At 34.5% G+C, this 26,388-nt stretch overlaps 1 protein-coding gene across 12 annotated transcripts in view; it reads right to left on the bottom strand.

Moving 5' to 3' along the window:
- The window catches only part of CDC42BPA (CDC42 binding protein kinase alpha), a 311,754-nt gene that overhangs the window by 246,396 nt on the left and 38,970 nt on the right, over window positions 1–26,388 (bottom strand). For all 12 annotated transcript variants that reach the window (XM_079106616.1, XM_079106608.1, XM_079106605.1 and 9 more), the window contains one exon: window positions 9,114–9,205. In XM_079106616.1, coding sequence (XP_078962742.1) covers window positions 9,114–9,205 — 92 coding nt within the window. The remainder of the gene's footprint in view (window positions 1–9,113; window positions 9,206–26,388) is intronic.

Below are 26,388 nucleotides of genomic sequence, written 5' to 3'. Positions count from 1 at the left end.
TGAAAATTACTTGTTCTTTTTTCCCTCTAGATATTATTAAAATTCTCTCTCTCCTTGGTATTCAGAAGAGTTTTACAATGATGTGCCTGGATATAATTTTCATATTTATCCTATCATGAAGCTATAGAACCCCATTAAATTTATTCATGGATTTATGTCTTTAATTATCTTTGAAAAATCTCAGTCATTATCTCTTCAAATATTATTTCTGTCACATACTCTCCTCATCTCCCTTCTAGAACTATAAATACAACCAAGTTAATTTTCACTATATCTAACATGAGTCAACTTTTTTTTTTTTAATTTCTATCCACTTATTTTCTGTCCATCCATGCTTTAGCCTGGCTATTTTCTACTAACCTATTTTCCTGTATATTAATCCTCTCTTAAGTTTGCTATCCTGTGAAACTTGACAAATTTTAATTTAAACCACTGTGTGTTTCATTTCTAGGGTAGAGTAAACTCACCTTAATCCAATCTGGAACTGATTTGATTAGAACTGAGTTTTAATCTTGTGAGGGCTGGCCCATTTTCTTTTGTCCTTACACATGAAGAACAAATACAGTCCTTCAGAGATCCCAAATGAATACCTAGGATATTTAACAGAGTCCTTCTCTTTATTGAAACCTAAATTATATTTTTTTACTTGCACTGCAAGACTTCTAAAAGTTCTGTTTAGCTTCTTACCACTGCCTAGTAATGTCAACTGCTTCCAAGAGAATGGCAGGACTGAGGGTTGAGGGTTCACCTCTCAATAGACTTAATTCTACAACTCTAGGCTCCTACATTTATTACTGATTTCATAGCTCTTATGTTTTCAAATAGATGAATTTTAATCAAGGTATTCTAGCTGTTTTCAGCAGAAAAGCTTGTATGATATAAGCAACCATATCACAATCAAAATAAAAAGTTCCATGAAAATTATTGTGTGTCAGATTCCAATAAATTCAAGATTCATTTCCCAAAGGAGGCCCTGGCGACCGTTTTTGTTGACGATGTTAACTGGTAGCCCAACCAGGCCCTATTCATACTCCCATAAATAAACTGTTTGGCCTCCACTATGCCAACCTGAACTATGTGAATGGGCTGTTTCCTGGATAAGCCCAATTTACCTCAGGGAATACACTATGCTAAGAAAAATGGGTCTGCCTAAAAACACTGATATATGGGAATAGTGGCCAAACTGCCTAACTATTAAAAAGACATCACATTGACAGAGTTCCTGCAGCAATTCCTGGGCATTTGGAGCTATGGAAACCATTTCTGACCAGGTCTGCACTCACACTAAAGGGAATATCAACATGGAGATGTCTACTCAAAACCTGCTCAAACCATGGGGGGTCATACCTCTGAGGTCATAACTCAAGTGTAGAAAGGCCTGTGATCTGATATCCTCTATGTTTCTCATGTTGGTTTCAGATCCCTTTCTATTCCCCCACATATGGTCCCTTTTGCATATGGCCACTTCTCTTCCCACCCACATGGAAGGAAATAATTCAGATTTGGGAATGGCCAGAAGATCTAAGAAATGACTATCTCCCAAATTAACAAATTAATTACAACTCCCAGACAGAGAACACCTGGAATTTAGCCTTTGGATGATCAACTCTTTACAAACCCCTATTCTCCTTTGCTAGGAAAACAATAAACCTTCTTTTTCCTTTTTCTCAAAACTGTGTCCTGGTTATTGGATTAGCATTGGGAACAAGGACTAAGCTTTCAGTAACACTATCATTTAGCAAAGCAGTTTCATTCCTAGGTATTTATCCAGGGGAAAAAATAATAATATTTCTACAAAAACATGTAAAGAATATTCAAATATCATATCATCTTCATTCATAGTAGTGAAGAAAAAAAGACTGGAATAAAAGAACCTGTTATGCCTGACTATGATTACCATCAGTGAACTGAAATGGATGAAAGTTAAGGAACTTGTGAATTTACTGTTATTCAGTAAATTCTGACACTGTGGAAAGACACAAATACATCCTGTTTATATTAACAGCATAGCTCACTCACTACATTCAGCCTCACCTCCCAATCTCCAAGAAGGGGAAGAGGGCTAGAAGTTAAACTGATCACCAACAACTTCATCATTTAATGACCAATGACCAATCATTTAATCAAGTATACCTAAGTAACGAAGTCTCGATAAAAACCCAAGAGCACTGGGTGCAGTGGCACCTGTAATCCTAGTGACTAGGATGGCTAAAGCAAGAGGATCGTAAGTTCAAAGTTGGTCTCAACAACTTAGCAAGACCCTGTCTCTAAATAAAAAATATAAAAATGGCTGGGATGTGGCTCAGTGGTTAAGTGCCCCTGGGTTTAATCCCTGGCATAAAAAAAGAAAAAAGAAAAAAGAAAAAAGAAAAAAGAAAGAAAGGAAAAAAAAAAGCACATGAAGGAAGATGGCACCTCTAGAGAGGTGCTCATGGAAGCTCCATGCCCTTTTTTCCTATAAACCCCCTCACACATATCTCTTCATATATATCTTAAGTAATAATCTAATAAACCAGTAAACATTAAGTAGCGTTACCTTGAGTTTTGTCGGACACTCTAGAAAATTCACTGAAACCCAGGAGGGTTGGTCAGAAATTCTGGATATCCCAACATGCTACTCATCTGAAGCAGGGAACAGACTTATTGGACTAAGCCCTCAACCTGTGGGGTCCTTCACAAACTCCAGGAAGAGACAATGTGAAAGTGAATTAGAGAATAACCAACTGCTCTCCACAACAGACCTGCTTGCTTATTCTGGAGAATCTCCACACCTTTCGGGGTCATGAAAGTCTTCTATGTTGATTGTAGTTGAGTAAGAATACGGGAAACACTTATTTATTTCTAAATACTCTGAATTTACAAACCAGACAAGGACATCCATTTTTACCACCTGAATTCAATATTTTATTGACAATCTTCTCAACTGCAGTATTAGAGGAAAAAGGAGAAAGGAAAACATCTCCAGTAATGCTGTCATTACTTGGAGATGGTACGGCTGAGAACATGGAAAATTCAAAACACTTATGTGTAACCTAGAATTAATAAGTTAATATCTCAAAGTGGTTAAATAAAAAGATCTACATTTTAAAAAATCAACTGTATTCCTATCCAAGCAAAAAAGTTAGAATACTAAACTTATCATTTAGAAGCTTATCAATGAATATCAAAGACTCATAAATAAGTTTAATGAAACATGAACAAGATTTCTACATTAAAGACTATTTAAAAATTAGTGAGTAACACATATAGGGTCACCTGATTTAAAACAAAAGTCCCTTGTAAATGTGAAAAAGGTAGTCTGTACAATAAAGAGAAACCACAAAGAATAAATTAACTTAGACCCATACTTCAGAAACACAAAATAATCAATACCAGGTGAATCACAGACCTAAATGAAAAGTTTTTTTTAAAAGATTACAGGAAGAATTTCTAAGATTATAGAAAAAAATATGTTCATGACCTTAAGGTTACAAAAAAATCCCTAAAAGGAACACTAAAAGCAATAATCTTCAAAGCTTAATTTAACTGAACCTCATTTAAACTAAGGATTTTTGTTCAATACAAGATTTATAATGAGAGGGAAAAGCTAAACCACTTTTTTAATACACATACACCATATATCCACAGAAACCACTCATATCTGGAATATATCAATAAGTCACAAAACCCACCCATCTGGCTCCTCCCTCCTCAACCCCAAATGTGCACTTGTTCATAAAGGTGATGTGAAATGATATGAAAATGTGCTGAACATTAAGAGGAAATTCAAAATGAAATCACAAAAAAATTATTCAAATTTTTACCAAAAATTGGATAAAGTCAGAAAATGAGTCAAGCATTAGCGAGGCATTGAAACAACTGAGAACTTCATACACTGCCTGTGGGAGTATAAATCAACAAGCACTTGGAAAATTATTTGGCTACTGAAGCTAAATATGCCTATTGTGACCCAGCAATTCCATTCCTAAGTTTATATCAAACATAAATGAGTGCTTATATGTCACAAAGACAAGTACAAGAATGTTTATAAAAGCGTTATTTTTAATACCTATAAATATCTTGAATGTTCAACACTAGTATGAATAAATAACATATGGTTATATTCATTCAAAGAAATACTGTACACCTAATGAAAAAACAAGAAATGAATCACATAAGTATAATGTGGTGCAAAAGAATCCAGAAATAAGAGTATATGGTACCAAATGCCATGTATATAAAACTAAAACTACAGGCAACATAAAACTATGATGTTAGAGGCCAGAATAGATGATTAACAAGAAGTGGTTATTCAAACAGAGGGGGCAAGAACCTATCTGACTGCTATAAACAGTCTATCTTGAGCAGCACAATGGTTACACAAATTCATACAAATGTAATAATCCCTCATCATATACATTTTTTTAAATTTTAAGACCTCAAAATAAATATATTATGGACAAATAAAATAGACAATTTATCACCAGACTTTCACTGGTGAAATACCACAAAGAACTTTTAGGACAAAAGGAAAATGATTCCAAAGTGAAATATACGAATGTGAAAAGGCATTTGAATGTGAAGAACAAGAGAAAATGAACTGCTGGAAAATGTGAATGAATAGGGACAATATAATCATATCTTTGGGGATTTTAAAAACATTAGACCTAAAATAATGACAGCAATGACCAAAGAAAAGTAGACATCAGGTAAATGGGAATGGATAACATATAAATTTAGCAAAGCTAGAGATACTGTAAAACACTTCATCAATCTAAGAAAAACCAAGAAATGAGAGAAAAATGATACAGAATAGACAACGTAAATGTCAACTGATTAAATGTGCTCCAAGTAAAAAAACAAAAGATTTTCAAAATACACTGAAAACAAAAACCTAACTACAGTTTACTTAATAGTAAATATACTGTAAGGTTATAGAATGCTGAAATTGAAAGAATGGAAAAAGATTTTAATGTGAATACAAATAAAGAACTATACTGGCTCTATTAACATCATAGTAAAAAAAATTTATATCAAAAAAGTACTACAGAGATAAGAGAAAACATTCCATAATGATACTAATAAAAGAGTTAATCACAAAGCTATAACTATATTTGTTATCAGCAAAAACTGAGAGGAATAAAAAAGAAACAAATCCTCTCAGGAAATGACAGATCAAGAGAAAATACAAAGAAAATGAAAAAATTAAACCAAATTAATGATTTTTACCTGATATTTATAGAACACCATACAGCAAATTTCAAAGGACTATAATCACACACATATATCCTCTCTAACCACTTGGAAATTAGATTATAAGTCAATAAAAGAAAAAAAAATGAAAAAGCCTCCAAATGTTAATTAGAAAGTGAGAAACTTCTAAACTCTTGGATCCAACACAAAACACATTTAAAATATAAAATTGCATTGGAAATCATACTGCATTTTGGGTCATTATTTCAATATTGAAAATGCAATATATCAAAACTGGTCAGTTAAAGCTAACATTGCTTAGAGAAAAATATACAGCCTTAAATGTGTGTTTAAAGTGAGAAGATGAATGGATTAAGAAAATGTGGCATATATACACAAGGGCATTTTTCTCAATCATAAAGAAGAATGAAATTATGGCATTTGCTGGTAAATAGATGGAAAGAACAAGTGAAATAAGCCAGTCTCAGAAATCAAGAGTCAAATGTTTTCTACTATGTAGAGGCTAGAGCAAAATAAGGGAAAGAAGGAGGGGAGAACCAGATATCATAAACTTACAGAAAAAAATCAGTGGAGTAGAAGGAAGAGATGGAAAGGGAGGGAGGGAGGATGAGAAAGAGATTTAACAAAATCATATTATGTACATATATAAATATACCACAGGAAATTTCACCTTTATTTATCAGGAGATAGAACCAATCAAAAATAAATAAATGAGTGAAAGGGAGATCAGTAGAATAAAGGAGAATAGGGGGAGGTAGAGAAGAAGAGGAAATGTAGGAAATGAAGACTGAAATCAAATTCTATGCATGTTATGAGTTTGTCAAAATGAATCCAACTACTATGTATAACTATAACGCTCCAGTTTAAAAAAGAAAAAATGATTAGAAATCAATGTTCTAAGTGTCCATTTCAATGAATTAGAAAAAGAAAAGCAAGTTAAAGCCACAGAGTAGAAGAAAACATTCAAGAGCAGAAATGAATGAAGCAGAAAACAAGCCAACAATAATAAAATTCAAAAATCCAGAAGTTAATTAATTGAAAACTGATAAGCCCCTAGCAAGACAAATAAAAAGTGAGATTAATAAATGTTCATTTGAATCAACATATGATCCATATGGTATTAAGTTTTGAAAATTAGATGATATAGATAAACCTAAAAAAACCTGACACATAATAGGAAGTCCATTTTAAAGAATTAAATATATTATGTAAGATTATCTCACCAGCAACATCCAGGCCAAGTAGCTTCACAAATGAAATCCTATAAGCATGTAAGAAAAAAACAAGAGGAAGTGCTTCCCTCTTCTTATGAGACCAATATAACCAAGACCCCAAAATCTGATCAGGACATTTGAAGTAGAAAAATTACAGACCAATTTCTCTCAAGAAACAGAAATCCAACAAAGATAAAAAACAATAGCACATCTAATCCACTGATATATTAAAAAAGGACAATACATAACAACCAAGATGGGCTTATTTTAGGAATGCAAATTTAGTTCAACATTTGAAAATAAATAAATTGACATGCATAATTCAACACATTAACCAAGTAAAGGAGAAAAAAAGTCATTGTGTCAAACGGTACAGATAAAACATTTTATAAAAATTCAACACAATTCATGACTTTAAAAGTATAATCAACACAACTTGTTATGTTTGGATATGAGATATCCCCCAAAAGCTCCTAAGTTAATGCAAGAATATTCATTGGATTATGAGAGCTGTAACCTAATCAGTCCATTCTAGCTTGAATGAATTATCAGGGTGTAACTGTAGGCAAGTGAGACAAGGCTTTGCAAAGATTTTAAAAACTTGCAGTTTGGCCAAAAGAAAAGTGTTTGGAAAATCGGGGCCAAGAAAGGTGTGCTATTAAAAGACATTATGACAACTAAAGACATGTTAAGTACTTTGCACAGATACAACAGGAAAGATGGCTTGAGTGTATCTTGGGTATTTACAAGAGCATACCCATTGCAGGTTCAAGGGAATAGAAGGGAAAACTAAAAGAAGTCACTCTGAGGGCACACTGCTCACAGCGAAGGAGGGCAGTTATTTCACCATAATTAGCCATGCAAGCACTCAGAGGTGGCAGAAGCTGTTACCCCAAAAGGTTCAGCTGTGCAAGCTGGCAGCAGACCTTGGTGGCACCCATGTGGTGCTGGTTCTGCAGGAATGTTCAGGATACTGGGAGGTTATGGGGTCATGGAAGTTTCCACTAAGATTTCAAAGAAGCCCTGGAGGATAGGCAAAGTGTAGCAGGGTCAGAACTCCTGTGGGCTGCCCCTTGGGAGGGTGATGCATGAAATTGTAAAGATGAAGCCAAAGCTGCAAAAGGGCCCAAGAAATTAAAAGATGGCAGTAATGCAAACGGTCTGCCAAGAAAAGTTGCTGGCTGCAGAGAAAGCCAGGCTAAAAGAGAGTTCATATGGGTTGCAACAGGCAAGGTCTAAAGGGAGGAACTACCCAACTCCTTTGGAGACCACAACTCTCCACTATGTCCTAGATGCTATATGTGGAGTTAAGGGACTTGTCTGCACAATTTGGTTTCTTGTTTTGGTCCCATTCCTTCTTTCTATGACCTTCTTCCTCCCTGCTGAAATGGAACGTTTGTTCTGTGCCATTGTACACTGGATATTTGTAACTTGATTTTGATCTTTGTAGGAGCTCACAGCCAAGAGTCTGCACTGAGTATTCAGATGAGACTTTGGACTTAGACTTTTGGGCAATGCTGGAACTGTTAAGATTACGGGGACAGTTTGCATTGCGAGATGGACGTAAGCCTGTGGGAGGGCCAGTGGCAGAATGTTATGGTTTAGATATAATGTGTCCCCCAAAAGATAGTATCTTAATGCAGGGATACTTAGAGATGAAATAACTAGATTATGAGTGCTGCAGCCTAATCAGAACATCCTACTTTGAATGAACTGAGTAACTGTAAGCAGGTGGATGTGGCTCAAGGAGGTGGGTCACTGGGGACATGCCCTGGAAGGGTTTATCTTCCCTGCAGTCCTTCAGTCTCATTTTCCTCTGCTTCCAGGCCTGGTTGCCTTGAGATGAGCAAAGTTCCTCCACCCTATCCTCTGCCTCATCACCTTGGGCCCAGAGCAATAGAATGGCCCACCATGAACTAAAACTCTGAAACTATAAGCAAAATAAACTTTCCCCCTCTAACTTGGTGGGTATGTTGGTAACAGGAATGCAAAGGTGACTAACACACAGGTGCTAGCTGTAAGGTCAATAAATAAAATTCAATTAATTGTAATTATATTTTCAATAATTAGTAAATAGAATTTAAGAAACCATTCTAATTAAAATAACATCAAGAATATCACAGATCTAGGAATACTGAAAGATGTAGAAATAACTCTATGGACTGAAACCTACTAAGAGAAATTTATAAAGCCCTAAATAAATGGAGGAATACACATGTCCATGGATTAACTGTCTCAATATTAAGATTTTAATTATCTGTAAACTGATTTCCAGTTTCAATGTAAAACAAATTCAAATTTGAGCAGGGGTGCATGAGATGGGGAATATAAATGAGAAGAAACTGAAAAATGGATTCAAAATAATACGAAAATACAATGGAAGGAGGGAAAGGCTGACTGGGAGAAGAAGTCAGGTTAAATGTACTACCAGGTATCAAAAGTTCCTATAAACTAACATAATTTAGGACAGTTTGGCACAAGGAGGCACAAACGGACCAACGAAGAGTCCAGAAAATTAATCATATATACATTAACATCTTAGAAAACAACTCATATAGAAATATTTCTTTCAAAACTTTAATATATTTTCCAATCAACTACATCAATTACAACATCAAGTAAATATTTCACTTAAATTCTCTCACAACTGTATAAAACACCTTCCAAAACAATTAGCAGAAATTCTATAAAATCTTCATCTCTTACCTCCCCAAAAGCGCCTCGACCGATCACCTTTAATATTTCAAAGTCTTCTCTATGTAATCGCATTTGTTTCACTTTAGAAGTAAATGGTTTAGCTGAAACAAAAGAGCAACATCAATTACTTTCTTAGAAATGTGATGCAAATTACATATGCTATAGATATGAATATTACACAATAAAAATTCAAATTATGATTAAGAATTAAGCCGAAACAGCCTGGCACAGTGGTCCATGCCTATAATCCCAGTGGCTCAGGAGGCTGAGGCAGGAGGACCTCAAGTTCAAAACCAGCCTCAGCAACTTACTGAGGCTCTGAGCAACTCAGCAAGATCTTGTATCTAAATAAAATATAAAAAGGGCTAAGGATGTGACTTAGTGGTTAAGCAACCTGAGTTCAATTCCTGGTACAAAAAAAAAAAGATAAAGTATTTAAAATCTCATAAAACTACCCAAGGTCTCCAAATAATGACACTCAATAACACTCAAATAAAGCATATGAATTATACCTCTGCCCCATTACATACACTGAACTACTATTAATCTGTAACTCAGTTCAGTTCTTAAAGAATACTTCTACATATTCACCTTCCTCTGAGTAACAATCTACTGATCTAGAAGGTCCAAAATCTAGATATTTCAATCCTATGAAACATCACTGCAAAACAGTAAAGAAAAACTACATTAAGACTTCATCTCCAATCAGAATGGCAAATGTCAAGAACACAAATAATAATAAATGCTGGCCAGAATGTGGGGGAAAACACTCAAACATTGTTGGTGGAACTGCAAATTAGTACAATTACTTTGGAAAGCAGTGTGGAGATTCCTTAAAAAACAAGGAGTGGGACCACCATTATGATCCAGCTATCCCACTCCTTGGTATTTATCCAAAAGAGCTAAAATCAGCATACTATAGTGATACAGTCACACAATTCACAATAGCCAAATTTTGAAATCAATCCAGGTGCCCAACAATAGATAAATGGATTAAGAAAATGTGGTATATATACAATGGAGTTTTATTTCACCATAAAGAATGAAATAATAGCATTTGCCAGTAAATGGACGGAAATGGAGAATATCATGCAGTCAGACTCAGTAGAATATTTTCTCTCATATGTGGAAGTTAAAGCAAAATTAAGAGAAAAAGGCAGTCAGGGAGGGGATGTGATATCATAAAGATATAGAAAGATAGTGGAGTAGAAGAGAAAGAGAAGGAGGAAGAGATAGGGAAAAAATATGGAACAAATCTGACAGAATCATGTCATATACAAACAAATGTACCAAAGGGACTATCTCATTTACGAATATGGAAAAAGTACCAATCAAAAATAAATAAAGGTGGGCTGGGGATATGGCTCAGTTGGTAGAGTGCTTGCCTTGCAAGCACAAGGCCCTGGGTTCAATCCCCAGCACCGCAAAAATAAATAAATAAATAAATGTGTGAAAGGAAGATCAGAGAAGAAAGAAAAGAGGGAGGGAGTAGGAGAGGAAAGGAGAAGGGAAATGGGGATTGAAATCAAATTCCTTGTATGTATAATTATGTCAAAAGGAGCCCAGATACTATGTACAAATACAATGCTCTTAAAAAAAAAAAAAAGTAAAGAAACTTTTTGAAATTTGATTTCAATAAGAATGTGACTGTCAGTCAGGCATGGTAGCACACACCTGTGATCCCAGCAACTTGGGAGGCTGTGGCAGTAGGACCACAAGTTCAAAGCCACCTCAGAAACTCAGTAAGACCCTGCCTCTAAATATCAAAAAAGGGCTGAGGATGTGGCTCAGTGGTTAAGTGCCCCTGGGATCAATTCCCAGTATCAAGGAAAAAAAAAAGAAAGAAAGAAAAGAATGTGATTGTCAAAATGATGTGTTAGCAACAAAATAACAGTGTTTTCAACAAAACAAAAAGAATAATACATTGCCCTGCAATAGTAGCATATACCCTAAAAGCATAAAGCAAATGAGTACTATAGAATCATAAATAATTAAGATTATAAAACAATTAGGATTATCAGTTATACAAATTTTATGGGAAACTACGGTAGTAACATAAGTTAAATATCCCTGAAATTTTTTTCCCTGGAAACTGTTAGAATTAAAATCTCAGTTCTTTTGTTTTACTCCCAGTTCTCTGACATGGCAACACTACTCAAATTCCAGGCATTCAAAAAATAGGCTGTTTGGGTTGGGGTTGTAGCTCAGTGGCAAAGCATTTTGCCTACCAAGTGTGAGGCACTGGGTTCAATCCTTAATACCACATAAAAATAAACAAATAATATAATGGCATTCTGTTCATCTACAACTACAAAAAAAAAATTTAATAAAATAAAAAAATAGGTTATTTGCATCATAAATTTCTTCTGAATATTCACAGCTTACTAATCATTTATTCAATTCATTCATGAAGTTATCTTTGACTATCCCCTACATACCAAGCATTTTACAGGATGCTAGAGATACAAAAAAAACTAAAACAGGCCTTATATTTGAGTAAACAAATTACACAGTGTGACTCTATTTAAAACTTTCAGTGTGGTTGAAATTGCTAGGAAACAGAAAACATTATTCCTCTTACAAGAAATCAAAGAAATGCAAATTAACTTAACAGGGATATTACCAACCAAATGTGCCAAAAATTTTAAAATCTGAAGCAACGACGTGTTGGCAAGAATGTGAATAACAGGTCCTATCAAACAAAGTAGATGGAAGTACTGACTACAATCTCTGTAGAGATTTGGTTTTTCTTTTTATGGTCTTTGTTATGGTTTGGATGTGAGGTATCTGCCCCAAAAGCTCACATATGAGACAATGCAGGAAGGTTCAGAGGAGAAATGATTGAGTTGTAAAAGTCTTAATCCAATCAGTGAATTAATCCCTAGTGGGATTAATTGAAGTGGTAGGGTATGGTTGGAGGAGACTGGAATTGCAGTGTGGCTTTGGGGTATACATTTTGAATCTGGAAAGTGAAGACTCTCTGTTTCTTGATGATGCAAGCTGCTTCCCTCTGCCACACTCTACTGCCATGATGTTCTGCCTCACCTCCAGCCCTGAGGAATGAAACCCGCCTGCTATGGAGTAAGACCTCTGAAATTGTGAGCCCTCAAATAAATCTTTCCTCTATAATTGTGCTGGTCAGTTTGGTCACAGCAGCAAAAAAGTTAACTAAAACAGTCTTTTAACACGACATATTTTTTAAGTAGACTTTAGAAGTTGAACTTTTTTTTATATTTTGAGATCAACTTTATTTGATTATAATGGTTTTTTAAAATATTTTCTGGTAGTCGATGGACCTTTATTTTTATTTATTTATTTACATGTGGTGCTGAGAATCGAAACCAGTGCCTCATATGCGCTCTACCTGAGCTACAACTCCAGCCCTTGCTGGAGTTGTTTTTTTTTTTTTTTTCAATACACAGCTGAAACTGCTTTTGATTTTATTTAGGAATTTTACACCTGTGTTCATAAACATAGTTTGTCTACAATTATCTTTTCTCTGTACTGTCTTCATCTGGTTTAAAAGTACAAAGCTTTCTTTCCTTTCCTATTTGCTAAAACAATATCATTCCAGTTGCTAAACTATGTCAATGTGAAAAATAAAACTATAAAACCTTTAGAAGACTACAGTAAACTATGACTTAAAGGACTGATAAACTTGTTACAGTGAAAACATCTAGCAAGTGTGTCTTTTTGGTGGACTTTTGATTATTTCATAATATTGTTGTACATGTTTTCTATTTCTACATTCAACAATTATATTGGGCTGGGGTTGTAGCTCAGTGGTAGAGAGCTTGCCTAGCAAGTGTGAGGCACTGGGTTCAATCCTCAGCACCACATAAAAATAAAAATAAATGAATGAATAAAATAAAGATTCACTGACAACTAAAAAATGTTTAAAATAAACAATTAGATTAATTATAGTTTCTATTGAATGTATGCATTAGATCACAATTCAAATTTATTAGAATAAGGTGATTAATAATCATCTTTGGCTTTGGGGGTTTGTTTGTTTGTTTGTTTGTTTGTTTGTACTGGGGATTAAATCCAGGGGTGCTTTACCACTGAATTACCATCCCCCAGTCCTATTTTACTTTGAGACAGGACCCAGCTAAATTGTCAAGGCTGGTCTTGATCCTCCAGCTTTAGCTTCTAGAGTCACTGGGATTACAGGTATGTGCATTTTGTCTTTAAAATGCTACTATATGGATAGGTTTAAAATCTATTTAGTAACTATTTATGAAGGTCGGTTTTCCTTGGTTTTCATTACCAGTATTGCTTAAAGTCTGATGTTACAACCTTTTTTCACAAATATATATTTACATTTGTTGATTTTTTCTTAATTTGTTTTTTTCTCTTTAAGTAAACTCTTAACTGAATTTACATAAGACATCAGAAAAAGAAAGTAGAGGTTAATACCATCTCCCACCAATAAAAATAAATTAAAACTAAGCCATTTTGATACTAAGACAAAAGACACATTAAGTCAAAAGGTCATCAGTAGAAGAGATAAAAAGAGGTCATATATATGATTTTTAAAAATGTTCATCTAACTAGGACATGACTTTAAACATATATGTACCTAATAATATAATCTCAAATTACATAGAGCCAAAAAGAAACAAATTCACCTATTCACCCTTCTAGAGAGAGTTTCTCTCTATCAGTAATCAATAAAAAAGTCAATATAATTGAACTACACCCAAGAATTGGAGAATATATTTTCTAACACACATTGAAACTCTACAGACTTTGATGACATGTCAAGTCATAAAATTCCCCCCCAAAAAATCCAAAGTATTGGGAACATAAAAATCAAAGGTATACATACAGAGCATCTAATATAACTAAAAATCAATAAAAGAAAGATAACCAGGAGAGCCTAAAAACTCTGAAATTCAAATGATGAAATTAATAAGTTAATTATAAAAGAACTACCCCATAATTAAAAAAAAAAAACTACATATCAATATTTCCAGGATACAGCCTAAAACAGTACTGACCAAAAAAAAAAGCACCTTCAACATTTACACTGGGAAAGAAAAAGCTGGAAATTAAGGTGTTAAACATACAACATAAAACACTAAGCCCAGCAAAGCGGTATACACCTGTAGTCCCAACATACTTGGGAGGCTTAGGTGGAAAGATCACTTAAGCCCAGTATAAGACCAGCCTGTGGAACAAAATGCAATCCCATATTTCTTCCTTTTTCTTTTTCTCCCCTGCCCACTAAAACTATTAGGTAAAGAGAATTCAAAGTAGAAAGAAGAAAGCAAAAGCATCAGAAAATAAAATGATTTAATTTGAAAACAATACATAATAGGGCTGGGGTTGTAGCTCAGTGGTGGAGCATTTGCCTTGCATATGTAAGGCCTTAGGTTTGATCCTAAGCACCACTCAAAAATAAATTAATAAAATAAGGGTATTGTGTCCATGTACCACTAAAAAAAAAAAAAAAAAAAATTTTTTTTTGGGTGCTGGGGATCAAACCCAGGGCCTTGTGCTTACAAAGCAAGCACTCTACCAACTGAGCTATCTCCCCAGCCCCCTAAATTTTTTTTTAAAATAAAAATAAACACATAATAGAAAGACTTAACAAAGTCTTGAAAAGACTGACAGAATAAAACAAAAGAACAAATAAAAAACAAAACTGAGAAGGAGAAATTAGACAAAACTACCATGCCACTAAAGCAGAGCATAAACAATCTAGTCCAAAACATTTGAAAACATAGACATAAATAAATTACTAAGAACAACCCATTTTTTTAAAAAATCTGAAAATCTGAATTGTCAAATAGAATCAATATTTTTAAATCTTCTACAAAGAAAACAACAATCTTGAACAGCTTTACAAGTTCAAATAAGTAAGAAAATGGAACTGGAGTTGTGGCTCAGTGGTAGAGTGCTTGCCTAGCATGTATGAGGCACTGGGTTCGATTATCAGCACCACATGTAAATAAATAAATAAAATGAAGTTCACTGACAACTAAAAAAAAATTTTAAAGAAAGAAAACACACACGCACCCAACACGCACACACACCCCATTAACACACATGCTGAAGGCACTGAAGCAATGACAAACATGTACAGTTCAAGGGTTATAATATCTACAATTTATCATTAGATGGTTAAGCAAAAATATGTGTGCATATAGTTGTATAGAGAGAATAAACAGCAGCACAAATGTGGCAAAACGATAAAAACAGGTAAATCTAGAAGAGTATATGGGAGCTCATTATACTTATAACTTCTAATATTGCAATTGTGACAATAAAAGTTTTGAAACAAGATTTCTGGACTAAAAGAGAAGAGTAGCCAGGCATGGTGGTGCATGTCTGTAATCTCAGTGGCTGGGGAGGCTCAGGCAGAAGGATCTAGAGTTCAAAGCCAGAGCCCAGCCTCAGCAAACTACCAAGGCGCTCCACAATCAATGAGACCCTATCTCTAAATAAAATACAAAAAACGGGCTTGGGATGTGGCTCAGTGGTTAAATGCCTCTGAGTTCAATTCCCCATATTAAAAAAAAAAAAAAAAAAAGTAAATAAAAACATGCAGCATTAGCAAATAATCAAAATGAAAGAAAATGTATGTTTAAGATTAATGTTCTTTTTTCTATCAAGGTTAAACCTACATTCTGAGTTTTCTAATATTTAACAAAAATGCATTTGCTGTAATCTAAATGGTTGAAATGTAACCATTTTGAGTCCCCCAGCCCAACATATCTCCCGTTGACCTTAGTCTTCCAGTCATAATGCCTATAATGTAGTTGGTGATCCCATCATAACTATAGCCCCTTCCCCTTGCCCTCCCCAATTTTAAATTGGTCAATCACAGATTGTAACCCTGAACTCCTCCTATCAGAGCAAGGGGCAGTGCTGCATTAGGGATAAAAACCTGGGCAGAATTCCTCCCCAGTGTGCTTGTTTGCCAAATTTTTTGGTAGCATGCTCTTCTGCAGAAGTAAAATTTGCCTTGCTGAGTAACTTTTGAGTACATGTCTGATTTCATGTCTGATGTTTCTGACTTGAGGAATAAAAAATGTGTTACAGTCAACAATACCTCAGAGTTCAAACTTACTGCTCATTCACTTATAAAACATCATTCTCAATGGGGAAAGCTCCTCCCCTAAAATCAGGTGCAAGATAAAGATGACTGCTTCAGATACTTCTATTATACTGTAAATTCTAGCCAGAGCAAACAGGCAAACAGGCATGGGGTGGGCCTCCAAAATGGAAAGGAGAAAATGAAGTATTTTCTGTTCACAAAGAATGTGTTGTTTGTTTATTTGTTTGTTTGTTCATGTGAACCTATTTACATGAAATAGGTAAGTCTACAGAGACAGAAAGGTTAGTTGTTGCCTAGGGCTGAGGAGATAGGGTAATGTAAAGCAACTGCTAACGAATACAGGATTTTCTTGAGATATGATAAAAATGTTCTAAAATTGAGTTGTGTTGATGGAGGCATAACAACATAAATATACTAAGAATATTAAATTGTATACTTTAAAGGTGTGAATTATATGGGATGCAAATCATATCTTAATAAAACTGCTTTAAAAATCAGTTATAAGGACTGAAGATATAGCTCAGTTGGTAGAGTGCTTGCCTTGCAAGCACAAGGCCCTGGATTCAATCCCCAGAACCAAAAAAAAAAAAAAAAAAAAAAAAGAAATCAGAAAATCAGCTGTATTTCTACATATTTGCAATGAACAATTAGAAAAGGATTTTTTTAAATTCCATTTGCAATAGCATCTAAACAATACAGTACTTAGGGAAAAATTTAACACTGCTGAAAGACTTTTAAAATGAAAATTACAAAATACTGATAAAAATTTTTTAAAGACCTAAATGAATGGAAAGACATCCCATATTCTGGATTGGAAGAGTTGATATTGTTAAGATGACAATGCCAGACTGGAATTGTGGCTCAGTAGTATAGCACTTGCCTGGCATGTGTGAAGCCCTGGGTTTAATCTTCAGCACCGCATATAAATAAATAAAATAAAAGATCCATTGATAACAAAAAATATTAAAAAAAAAAAGATAACACCACCCAAAGCAATCTACATACAATACAATCCCTATCAAAATTGCAATGGTATTTTTAACAGAAATAGAAAAACTCATTCTAAAATTCAAATGAAAGGGGAGAGGATATAGTTCAGTTGGTAGAGTGCTGGCCTTGCATGCACGTGGGTTTAATTCCTGGCACCACCACCAAAACAAAAATTCAAATGAAATCTCAACATACTCTGATTAGCCAAAACCAATCTTGAACAAGAACAAAGTTAGAAATCTCATACTTGTGATTTCAAAATTTGCTACATAGGTATGGTAATTAAAACAGCATGGTACTGACATAAATATAGACATACAGACTAATGGAATAAATAAGAGAATCCAGAAATACATCCTCACATATGTGGTCGACTGATTTCAAAAAGGGTTCCAAGATTATTAGTGAGGAAAGGACAGTAAGCAAATTGTGCTGGGAAAATTGGATAGTTGCATGCATAAGAATGAACTTGAATCTTTACCTATACCACATACAAAAATTATTTTGAAATGTATCAAAGATCTAAATTTAAAAGTTTAATCTATAAAACTCTTAGAAGAAAACCAAGGGGAAAATCTGTATGACACTAAATAGATATAAAAGATTTTGTGGATATGACACAAAAGACACAGACATAAAAGAGAAAATAAAATGAATTTCATCAAAATCAAAGCTTTTTGCAGCAAAACACACTATATTAAAACAGAAAAACCCCACCGAAGGGGAAAATATTTACAAATCAGATATCAAATGAGGGATTAAAACCAGAACAGCACATAAAGAATACCTACAATTAAACAACAAAAAATAGCCCATTAAACAGAGCATAGGTTTGATTAAACACCTCTCAAAGAATATATGCATAGGTCAATAAGTACATGAAAAGATACTAAAGGACATCACTACTCATTAGAGAAATGCAAACCAAAACCACAATAAGATACCAATACACACTCTAGGACTGATGACATTTTTTAAATTAATTAAACAAAATAAAAACAAAATAACAAAGGGTGTGGAAAAACTGGAACATTCATACACTGTTGCTTAGAAATGTAAAACGATAAAAGCTGTTTCCCAAAACAGACAGTTTCTCAAAAGGCTAAACAGATTTACCATGTGATCCAGCAATTCCATTCCTAGGTAGATACCTGAAAGAACTTAATGGAAAGGACTCAAACAGATACTTCACATTCAGCATTATTCACAATAGCCAAAAGGTGGAAACAAACCAACAGACCACCAACGTAGCCAGATTGTGGAACCAACCTAGATGTCCTTCAATTGATGAATGGATGAAGAAACTGTGGTATATATATATATATACAATGGAATATTACTCAGCCATATAGAATAATGAAATTATGGCATTTGCAGGCAAATGGATGAAATTGGAGAATATCATGCTAAGTGAGAAAAGCCAATCTCAAAAAACCAAAGGAAAAATGATCTTGCTGATAAGTGAATGATGACACATAATGGGGGGTGGGAGGGGTTAGGGTTAGGTTTAGGGTTAGTTTTAGGGTTAGGGTTAGGGAGGTTGGCAAGAATGGAGGAAGGAAGGACTGTATAGAGGGAAAAGAGGGGTGGGAGGGGTGGGGGGAAGGGAAAAAACAACAGAATGAATCAAACAACATTACCCTATGTAAATTTATGATTACACAAATGGTATGCCTTTACTCTATGTACAAACAGAGAAACAACATGTATCCCATTTGTTTACAATAAAAAAAAAAAAGTGCTGCAGAATGGACACTTTTTAGGCAAATTATACCTGTTGATTATTCTAATTTGTGGTAAAAGGAAAAGGAACAATAACTATTAAATGCCTATAGGGGAATATAGTTATCTGGTCATGTTATGCTACTCTAAATAATGTAAAAAAAAATGATCCAAAACAAAGCTAAGAGTTATGAAATTACAGAGTATCCTATTCAAAATGTATAGGACAATTTAAAAGATGCCTTAATATGCTGTTATAGTTAAAAGTTCAAAAATTCAATGACAGAGCCAAAAGATTCATTATTTTCTTGAATATTTCCTATTTCCCCACTGCATGAGAAAAACTGATTATACATTCAATTTATTTCCAAAAGTTCATTAGCAATATTTAATAAAAATGCTTTATACAAAATTGTTTTTAAAAACTATTAATTCTATCCATCAAAAGCCCATTTCAGGCACTGTGATTAAAGTAACTTTGGATATTAAAGACAAAATGAAAAAGACTTTATATTCACTGTAACAACTGAAAAAGATTTCATAATCACTATACTCTTGTCCTTGACAAAACTTAAGGCTATATAAAGGACCAATGGAGTATGTTGTACTGCTAGATAAATGACATGCTATTCTAATATATGCTATATTTAGTAATGTTTCACAAAGTACTACACCATCTAATGACTCTCCCCAGTGCTACAAGTTTAGTGCCTTCACTTGTGGCACATACTCTCTGAGGTAACCGCCATGCTTCCTCCCTCTCCTTCTCTGAAAAATCTCCCCCTCCATTCTTATGAGTAGATCAAGTGGTACTTTTGACTTGTTGATCAGGTTTTTTTTTAATTCATTTTTATTGTAAACAAATGGGATACATCTTGTTTCTCTGTTTGTACATGAAGTAGAGGCACACCATTTGTGTAATCATACATTTACCTAGGGTAATAGTTTTTGATTCATTCTGTTATTTTTTCTCCCCCCCCCACCCCTCCTACCCTTCTTATCCCTCTAGAGCCCCTCCATCCTCCATTCTTGCCCCCTTCCCACCCCCTGTATGTGTCATTATCTGCTTATCAGTGAGCTCACTCGGCCTTTGGTTTTTTGAGATTGGCTTATCTCACTTAGCATGATATTCTCCAACTGCAACCATTTGCCTGCAAATGCCATAATTTTATTATTCTATATGGCTGAGTAATATTCCATAGTATATATGTATACCACAGTTTCTTTATCCATTCGTCAATTGAAGGACATCTAGGTTGATTCCACAATCTGGCTATTGTGAATTGAGCAGCTATGAACATTGATGTGGCTGTATCTCTGTAGTATGCTGATTTTACGTCCTTGGGGTATAGGCCGAGGAGTGGGATAGCTGGGTCAAATGGTGGTTTCCATTCCAAGCTTTCTGAGGAATCTCCACACTGCTTTCCAGAGTGGCTGCACTAATTCGCACTCCTACAGCAATGTACGAGTGTACCTTTTTCCCCACATCCTCTCCAACACCTATTGCTGCTTGTATTCTTGATAATCGCCATTCTAATTGGGGTGAGATGGAATCTTAGTGTAGTTTTGATTTGCATTTCTCTTATTACTAAAGATGGTGAACATTTTTTCATATGTTTGTTGATTGCTTGTAGATCTTCTTCTGTGAAGTGTCTGTTCATATCCTTAGCCCATTTGTTGATTGGGTTATTTATATTCTTTGTGTAGAGTTTTTTGAGTTCTTTATAGATTCTGGAAATTAGTGCTCTATCTGAAGTATGAGTGGAAAAGATTTTCTCCCACTCTGTAGGCTCTCTCTTCTCATTGCTGATAGTTTCCTTTGCTGAGAGAAAGCTATTTAGTTTGAATCTGTCCCAGTTATTGATTCTTGCTTTTATTTCTTGTGTTATGGGAGTCCTGTTAAGGAAGTCTGATCCTAAGCCAACAAGTTAAAGGTTTGGACCTACTTTTTCTTCTGTAAGACACAGGGTCTCTGGTCTGATTTCAAGGTCCTTGATCCATTGTGAGTTGAAGTTTAATGCAGGGTGAGAGATAGGGGTTTAATTTCATTCTGTTGCATATGGATTTCCAGTTTTCCCAGCACCATTTGTTGAAGAGGCTATCTTTTCTCCATTGCATATTTTTGGCACCTTTGTCTAGTCTGAGAAAACTGTATTTATTTGGGTTTGTGTCCATGTCCTCTATTCTGTACCACTGATATACCTGTCTATTTTGGTGCCAATATCATGCCATTTTTTTTACTATTACTTTGTAGTAGAGTTGAAGTTCTGGTATTGCGATACCCCCTGCTTCACTCTTCCTGCTGAGGATTGCTTTAGCTATTCTGGGTTTCTTATTCTTCCAGATGAATTTCATGATTGCTTGCTCTATTTCTGTAAGGTACGTCATTGGGATTTTAACTGGAATTGCATTGAATCTGTATAGCACTTTTGGTAGTATGGCCATTTTGACAATATTAGTTCTGCCTATCCAAGAACATGGGAGATCTTTTCATCTTTTAAGGTTTTCTTTAATTTCTTTCTTTAGTGTTCTGTAGATCTCATTGTAGAGGTCTTTCACCTCTTTTGTTAGATTGATTCCCAAGCATTTTATTTGTTAATCAGGTTTTTGCAAGTAAGGCAGATAATATCTCTAGACCCTACTTTCCTTGCCAGAGTTAAGTGAACCAGTGTGGAAACCAACCTCAACCGGGGAATTAATAACTTAAAATTGAGCTCAGAAAAAGTTAAGTCTCTGCAGATGGTTACAAGAATTAGCAAATTCAATACATGTCAAGGCAAACATTTCATCATGAGGCTAAAAGCAAAGAAGAAAATCAGTTCTGCAGAAAGAAAAGAAAACAAAGCAGATACATGAAGCAGAAACAAGGACAAAAGAAGTGTTCTGAAAGCTCTCTTCCTCCATGTTCCTGACATTTGCTTACATTCCAAGCCTTCGATTCCTTGAGCACCCGAGTTTTATCGCAAGAACCTGGTTTTTCTCTCACAGACAGATCTGGCTTCCAAACTAATACACTAATAAATTAGGTATATAATCCTCATTTATTTCAGGCCTAAAAAGTTTTATGTGACTTACCTGTAGAAACCTGATTAAAAGTCAAAGTATCAATATGCTACAGCTGACTCAGAGAGGGACACACCAACATAAAAGCAGTTGTTTTATGTAAATTCTGACATCCTGTCCCAATTTTAAAATGTAATATGAAGCCAGGCATGATTGCACATAGCATAATCCCAGCAACTTAGGAGGCTGAGGTAGGAGGGTTGCAAATTCAGTCAGCCTCAGCAATTTAGTGAGAGGCCACTAAGCAGTTTAGCAAGACCCTGCTTCAAAAGAAAAAATAAAAAGGGCTGGGTATGTGACTCAGCAGTAAAACGACCCTGGGTTCAATCTCCAGTTCCAAAAACATAATAATAATGTGAAGAAACAAAATTAATCCCTAATCCTTGTCTGAATGTACTCCATCTGTGAAAGTATCAACAAGAAACTGATTTATTACTAAGCACAAACTTTTCTGGTGACAATGATCTTAGCAGGTACCATTTTATTGGGAGCCAACTAGGATGAGTATCAAAATAAAAACTTGTCATACATTATCTCCCACTCTCATAATCAATTCCTATCTTACAAAAAAGAAATTAAAAAAAAGAAATCAATATATTAAAAAAAAAAGCTCTGATGGAGATTAATTAGCTACCCAAAAAGTAGCACAGAGAGGATTCAAACAAGCCTATCAGGCTTCAAAAACCTTTCCAATATAATAAGTTGCCACTTTATTCCCTAAAACTTTGAAATAAACACAGATGCTAAAATTAAAAGATTTAAACATGAAATAATTCTGACTGCTTGGAAAAGAGTTCTGATCCCCTAAGACACTATTTAATTAATGCATAAATAAATGAGTAATTCTACAAGAAAAAGAATTCAAAGTTCTAATGTGAAATTCCAAGGACACTTTGCAAGACATACCTTCTTCACACTCTGAAGCCCAAGATCCAAAGACGGAGTATCTTCCAGTGTTCCCCTCCAGCTTCCCTCTCCCACAACTACTAGCTAGATGGCCACTGGTGATGGCTACCATGACTTCAGAAAGAAAAACAGAGTGGGAGTGAGAAGGAGGACAGGCATGTGAGAATAAAAGGAATAAAGACAGAATCTGAAGAAGTAAGGTAAGAAGCATAAGAAAGTGCAGGAGAAAGAGATTTTTTACCTTCACCCAATGTTCTTCTCAAATTTCTCCAGTGAGTTTCCATTTCATCATTCTTTCTCCCCCTTATCCTTTCTATTACATGTCTCTTCACTATGAGTACTAGTGCCAATCTGCAGTGGACTAACATGACAATCAAGGACCAATGCTATGACAGGAAAAGATAATAATCCATGCATAAGGGAAACAAACAGGTAGCAATGAGAAAAAGAGTAGTTACTAAAGTCACATTAATGTTATCAATTATTATCAGGTTGTGTGTCTATATTTTGCAACTAAAATACATGATATTCTTTTAAATTAATCTATAATAAAGGATTATGAAATATATGACAACTACACACTACTTGTACAAAGAATAAAGTTACAAGTGGTATGTTTCTGGAATAACTGGCAATGACAGATATTTGAGAGTAAAAACTGAGTCTTGTTCACTATTAGCATCAGTATCTATCACAGAATGAATTTTTAAAAATATTTTAATAATAATTGAGTTATTATTGAACAAAGATTCAAAACAGTTCATAATATGTGTTTGGATGTGGCAACATAATAAGCAGAGTTAACAGAGATCCACACAATTATGCAACAAACACAGAAATGCTGAATAAAACAGAAAACAACCATGAAAAATTAAAAACATAATCAAATTTATAAAAGACAAAAGAGTAGAATCCCAATGTGATAGTGCAGAGTGTCAATTTAATGGAACTGACAGATGCCAAGAATTAGTGAAGCATACTTCTAGGTGTGTCTGTGAGTGTTTCCAGAGAAGACTAGTATGTGAGTCAATGAACCAAGTGAGGAAGACCCACCTTGAATGTGAGCAGGTACTATCCAATCAGCTGGGCATCCAAATGAAAACAAAAAAGTAGAAGAGGGAAATAACTCTCATGCTCACTCTCTGTCCCTTCCTTCCAGAACAGACACACTTGCTGATGCTCTTGCATATCAGACTCCAAGTTCTTCAGATTCTGGACTCTGCAACTTGTACAAACTCTAGGGCCTTCAGCCTCCCTTGTTCTGAGGCTTCCAGATTCTTGGACTGCACCCCTTTTAGCTTATCTAGAGATTCCCTAATTCACCCAAGAACTAGAAATAAGTAAGTCTAATCAAAACTTTAAACACAGAAGTAGATGCTACAATGCTCATAAGATGCTGTAAAAGTATAAAAGACTACTGGTCTTGGACACAGGTCCTAACAGCTAGATCCACAAAGTGACAACCAAGAAAATTCTACCTCAGCCAAAAGCAAGTCCACAATGAGAAAATTAAACCAAATGAGGAAACAGTCTACCATAATGAAAAATTACTGATCAAAAGAAACCAGGAAATGTGTATCATCAAGAACTCGAAACAATAGTACAATCTGGGAAATACCATAAAATTAAATGGGTAACAATGATTTAAAAGATAGAAGAAATATGAATAATAACAAAAAAAAAGAGGGAGGGAGCAGAAACCACAGCATAGTACATACAAGACCCTGGGTTCAAGGAGAAGGGGAAGGTAAAGAAGAAAGAACAACCAGATTTGGAAAATAACCAAATAGAAAAGTAAAGAAGAAAGAAAAACCAGATTTGGAAAATAACCAAATAGAACCTATATAAAGTATAAACATGTAAAACACTATCACTTTGAAATGTAATATACATTAACATGCATATAAGATAATGAATTTCTAGGTGAGCAATTTACTTCTCCATATTATTTTTAAGTTTTCAAACCTTATTTTAAAACATTCTGAAGCAGGAACTCAAAAATAGGAAGAGAGGAACAGGAGATCATAGACGCTTTCAGGAACATGGTATAAGGCTATGAATCCCTCCCAAGGAAAAGCATATTTATCTGGAGTTTTACATAGCATATAGACTACCAGAAACCTCATACACTTAGATTAAGAAATCATGTTCTGGGGTGGGGGTTGGGGTTGGGGTTGTAGCTCAGTGGGTAGTGCACTTGCCTAGTATGTGTGAGGCACTAGGTTTGATCCTCAGCACCACATAAAAATAAATAAATAAAACAAAGCCATTTTTAAAAAAGAAATCATGCTCTAAAGGATACTAAGTATATAGATATATAGTTCAGTATTTACTTTTAAGTAAAATTTAAACCAAACTATAAGCCATCACAAAAACATGACCTGTTAAAAATTCAGCCTTTTAAGCCACAGGATATCCTGAAAATGTCATTTTCCACAGTCCCAACATCAATAAATTCTATTTCCTATGACACATTAGAAAGCAATAAGAAATTGGAATGTTATTCTAATTACAAGGTGAACTTTAAATACACTTCATAGATTTAAAACATAACTCACCTAAACATTAATTAATATTTTCTCATTAATACAATAAATTTGCAAATTTAATCGCCAAGAATTAATGAAGATAACAAAGAAACTATTTTATTCTTCAGATTTTTAACGATTTTCATTAAATCACTTTCTTATACAGCATAAGCACATAAGAATTTATACAATGTAGTAGCTAGAAGTACTGGCTTTGACATGAATTGGTCCTGGAGTCTAACTGCTCCTTAGTAGTTATGAGACCTTGAAAAGTTATTTAAACCCCGTATGGGCACCTATACTTCATAGCTGAAGGGTCATGAGGTTTTAATGAAACAACTTATGCTAAGTAATAAAAACATGAGAAATAAGTTTTTAAATTAGCCATTATATTAAAAATCTGATGGTCCATTATGTATTAATATTAGTCACAATTGTGAGAATAAAACTTTTTAAGTGGAATTTCTTTTTTCTCAGGACCTCAAAAGATATTTTAAAAATCTAATGGTCCAAGTTGGTCCCCTTGAACTTTAAGACTTATTAAGTATTTGGGAAAATGCCTAAGTTCAGCTGGATTTAGCGAAACTTAGCCAGCCAGTGGTAGCACATTTGCCTAGCATGTACAAAGCCACAGATTCCATCCCTAGCACTACAACAACAAAAGCCTAAGTAATATCTGAACAAAAATGACATTACTTAAAAAAGAAGAAAAACTGCTCAAGAAGTCAGGGCATCAGGCTATTTTATTCAGTACTTTAAACCCTGTTCCTGTTTTAAGTCATTTTAAAATAAATGAATATTGCAGTATGTGCCAACAGGCTAGTTAGCTTCCTAACAATTACTCTTCCCTTCAACTTCATTAACGACCCCAGATTTTGGGTGGTGGCAGTTTGTTTTGCCCCAGAAAATGAATTATACTTGGTGTATGTCAATCATGGCAATCTAGTTCCTCTTTTCCACTGTTTAGTCAGGCAAATGTGTGAAACTTGATTTATATGATTGGGACCAA

This window comes from Sciurus vulgaris, assembly GCF_902686455.1.
Source record: "Sciurus vulgaris genome assembly, chromosome: 12".
Taxonomy (NCBI): Eukaryota; Metazoa; Chordata; class Mammalia; order Rodentia; family Sciuridae; genus Sciurus; species Sciurus vulgaris.
Note: the sequence above shows the minus strand (reverse complement) of the source record. Positions and strands in the feature narration are given on the sequence as shown.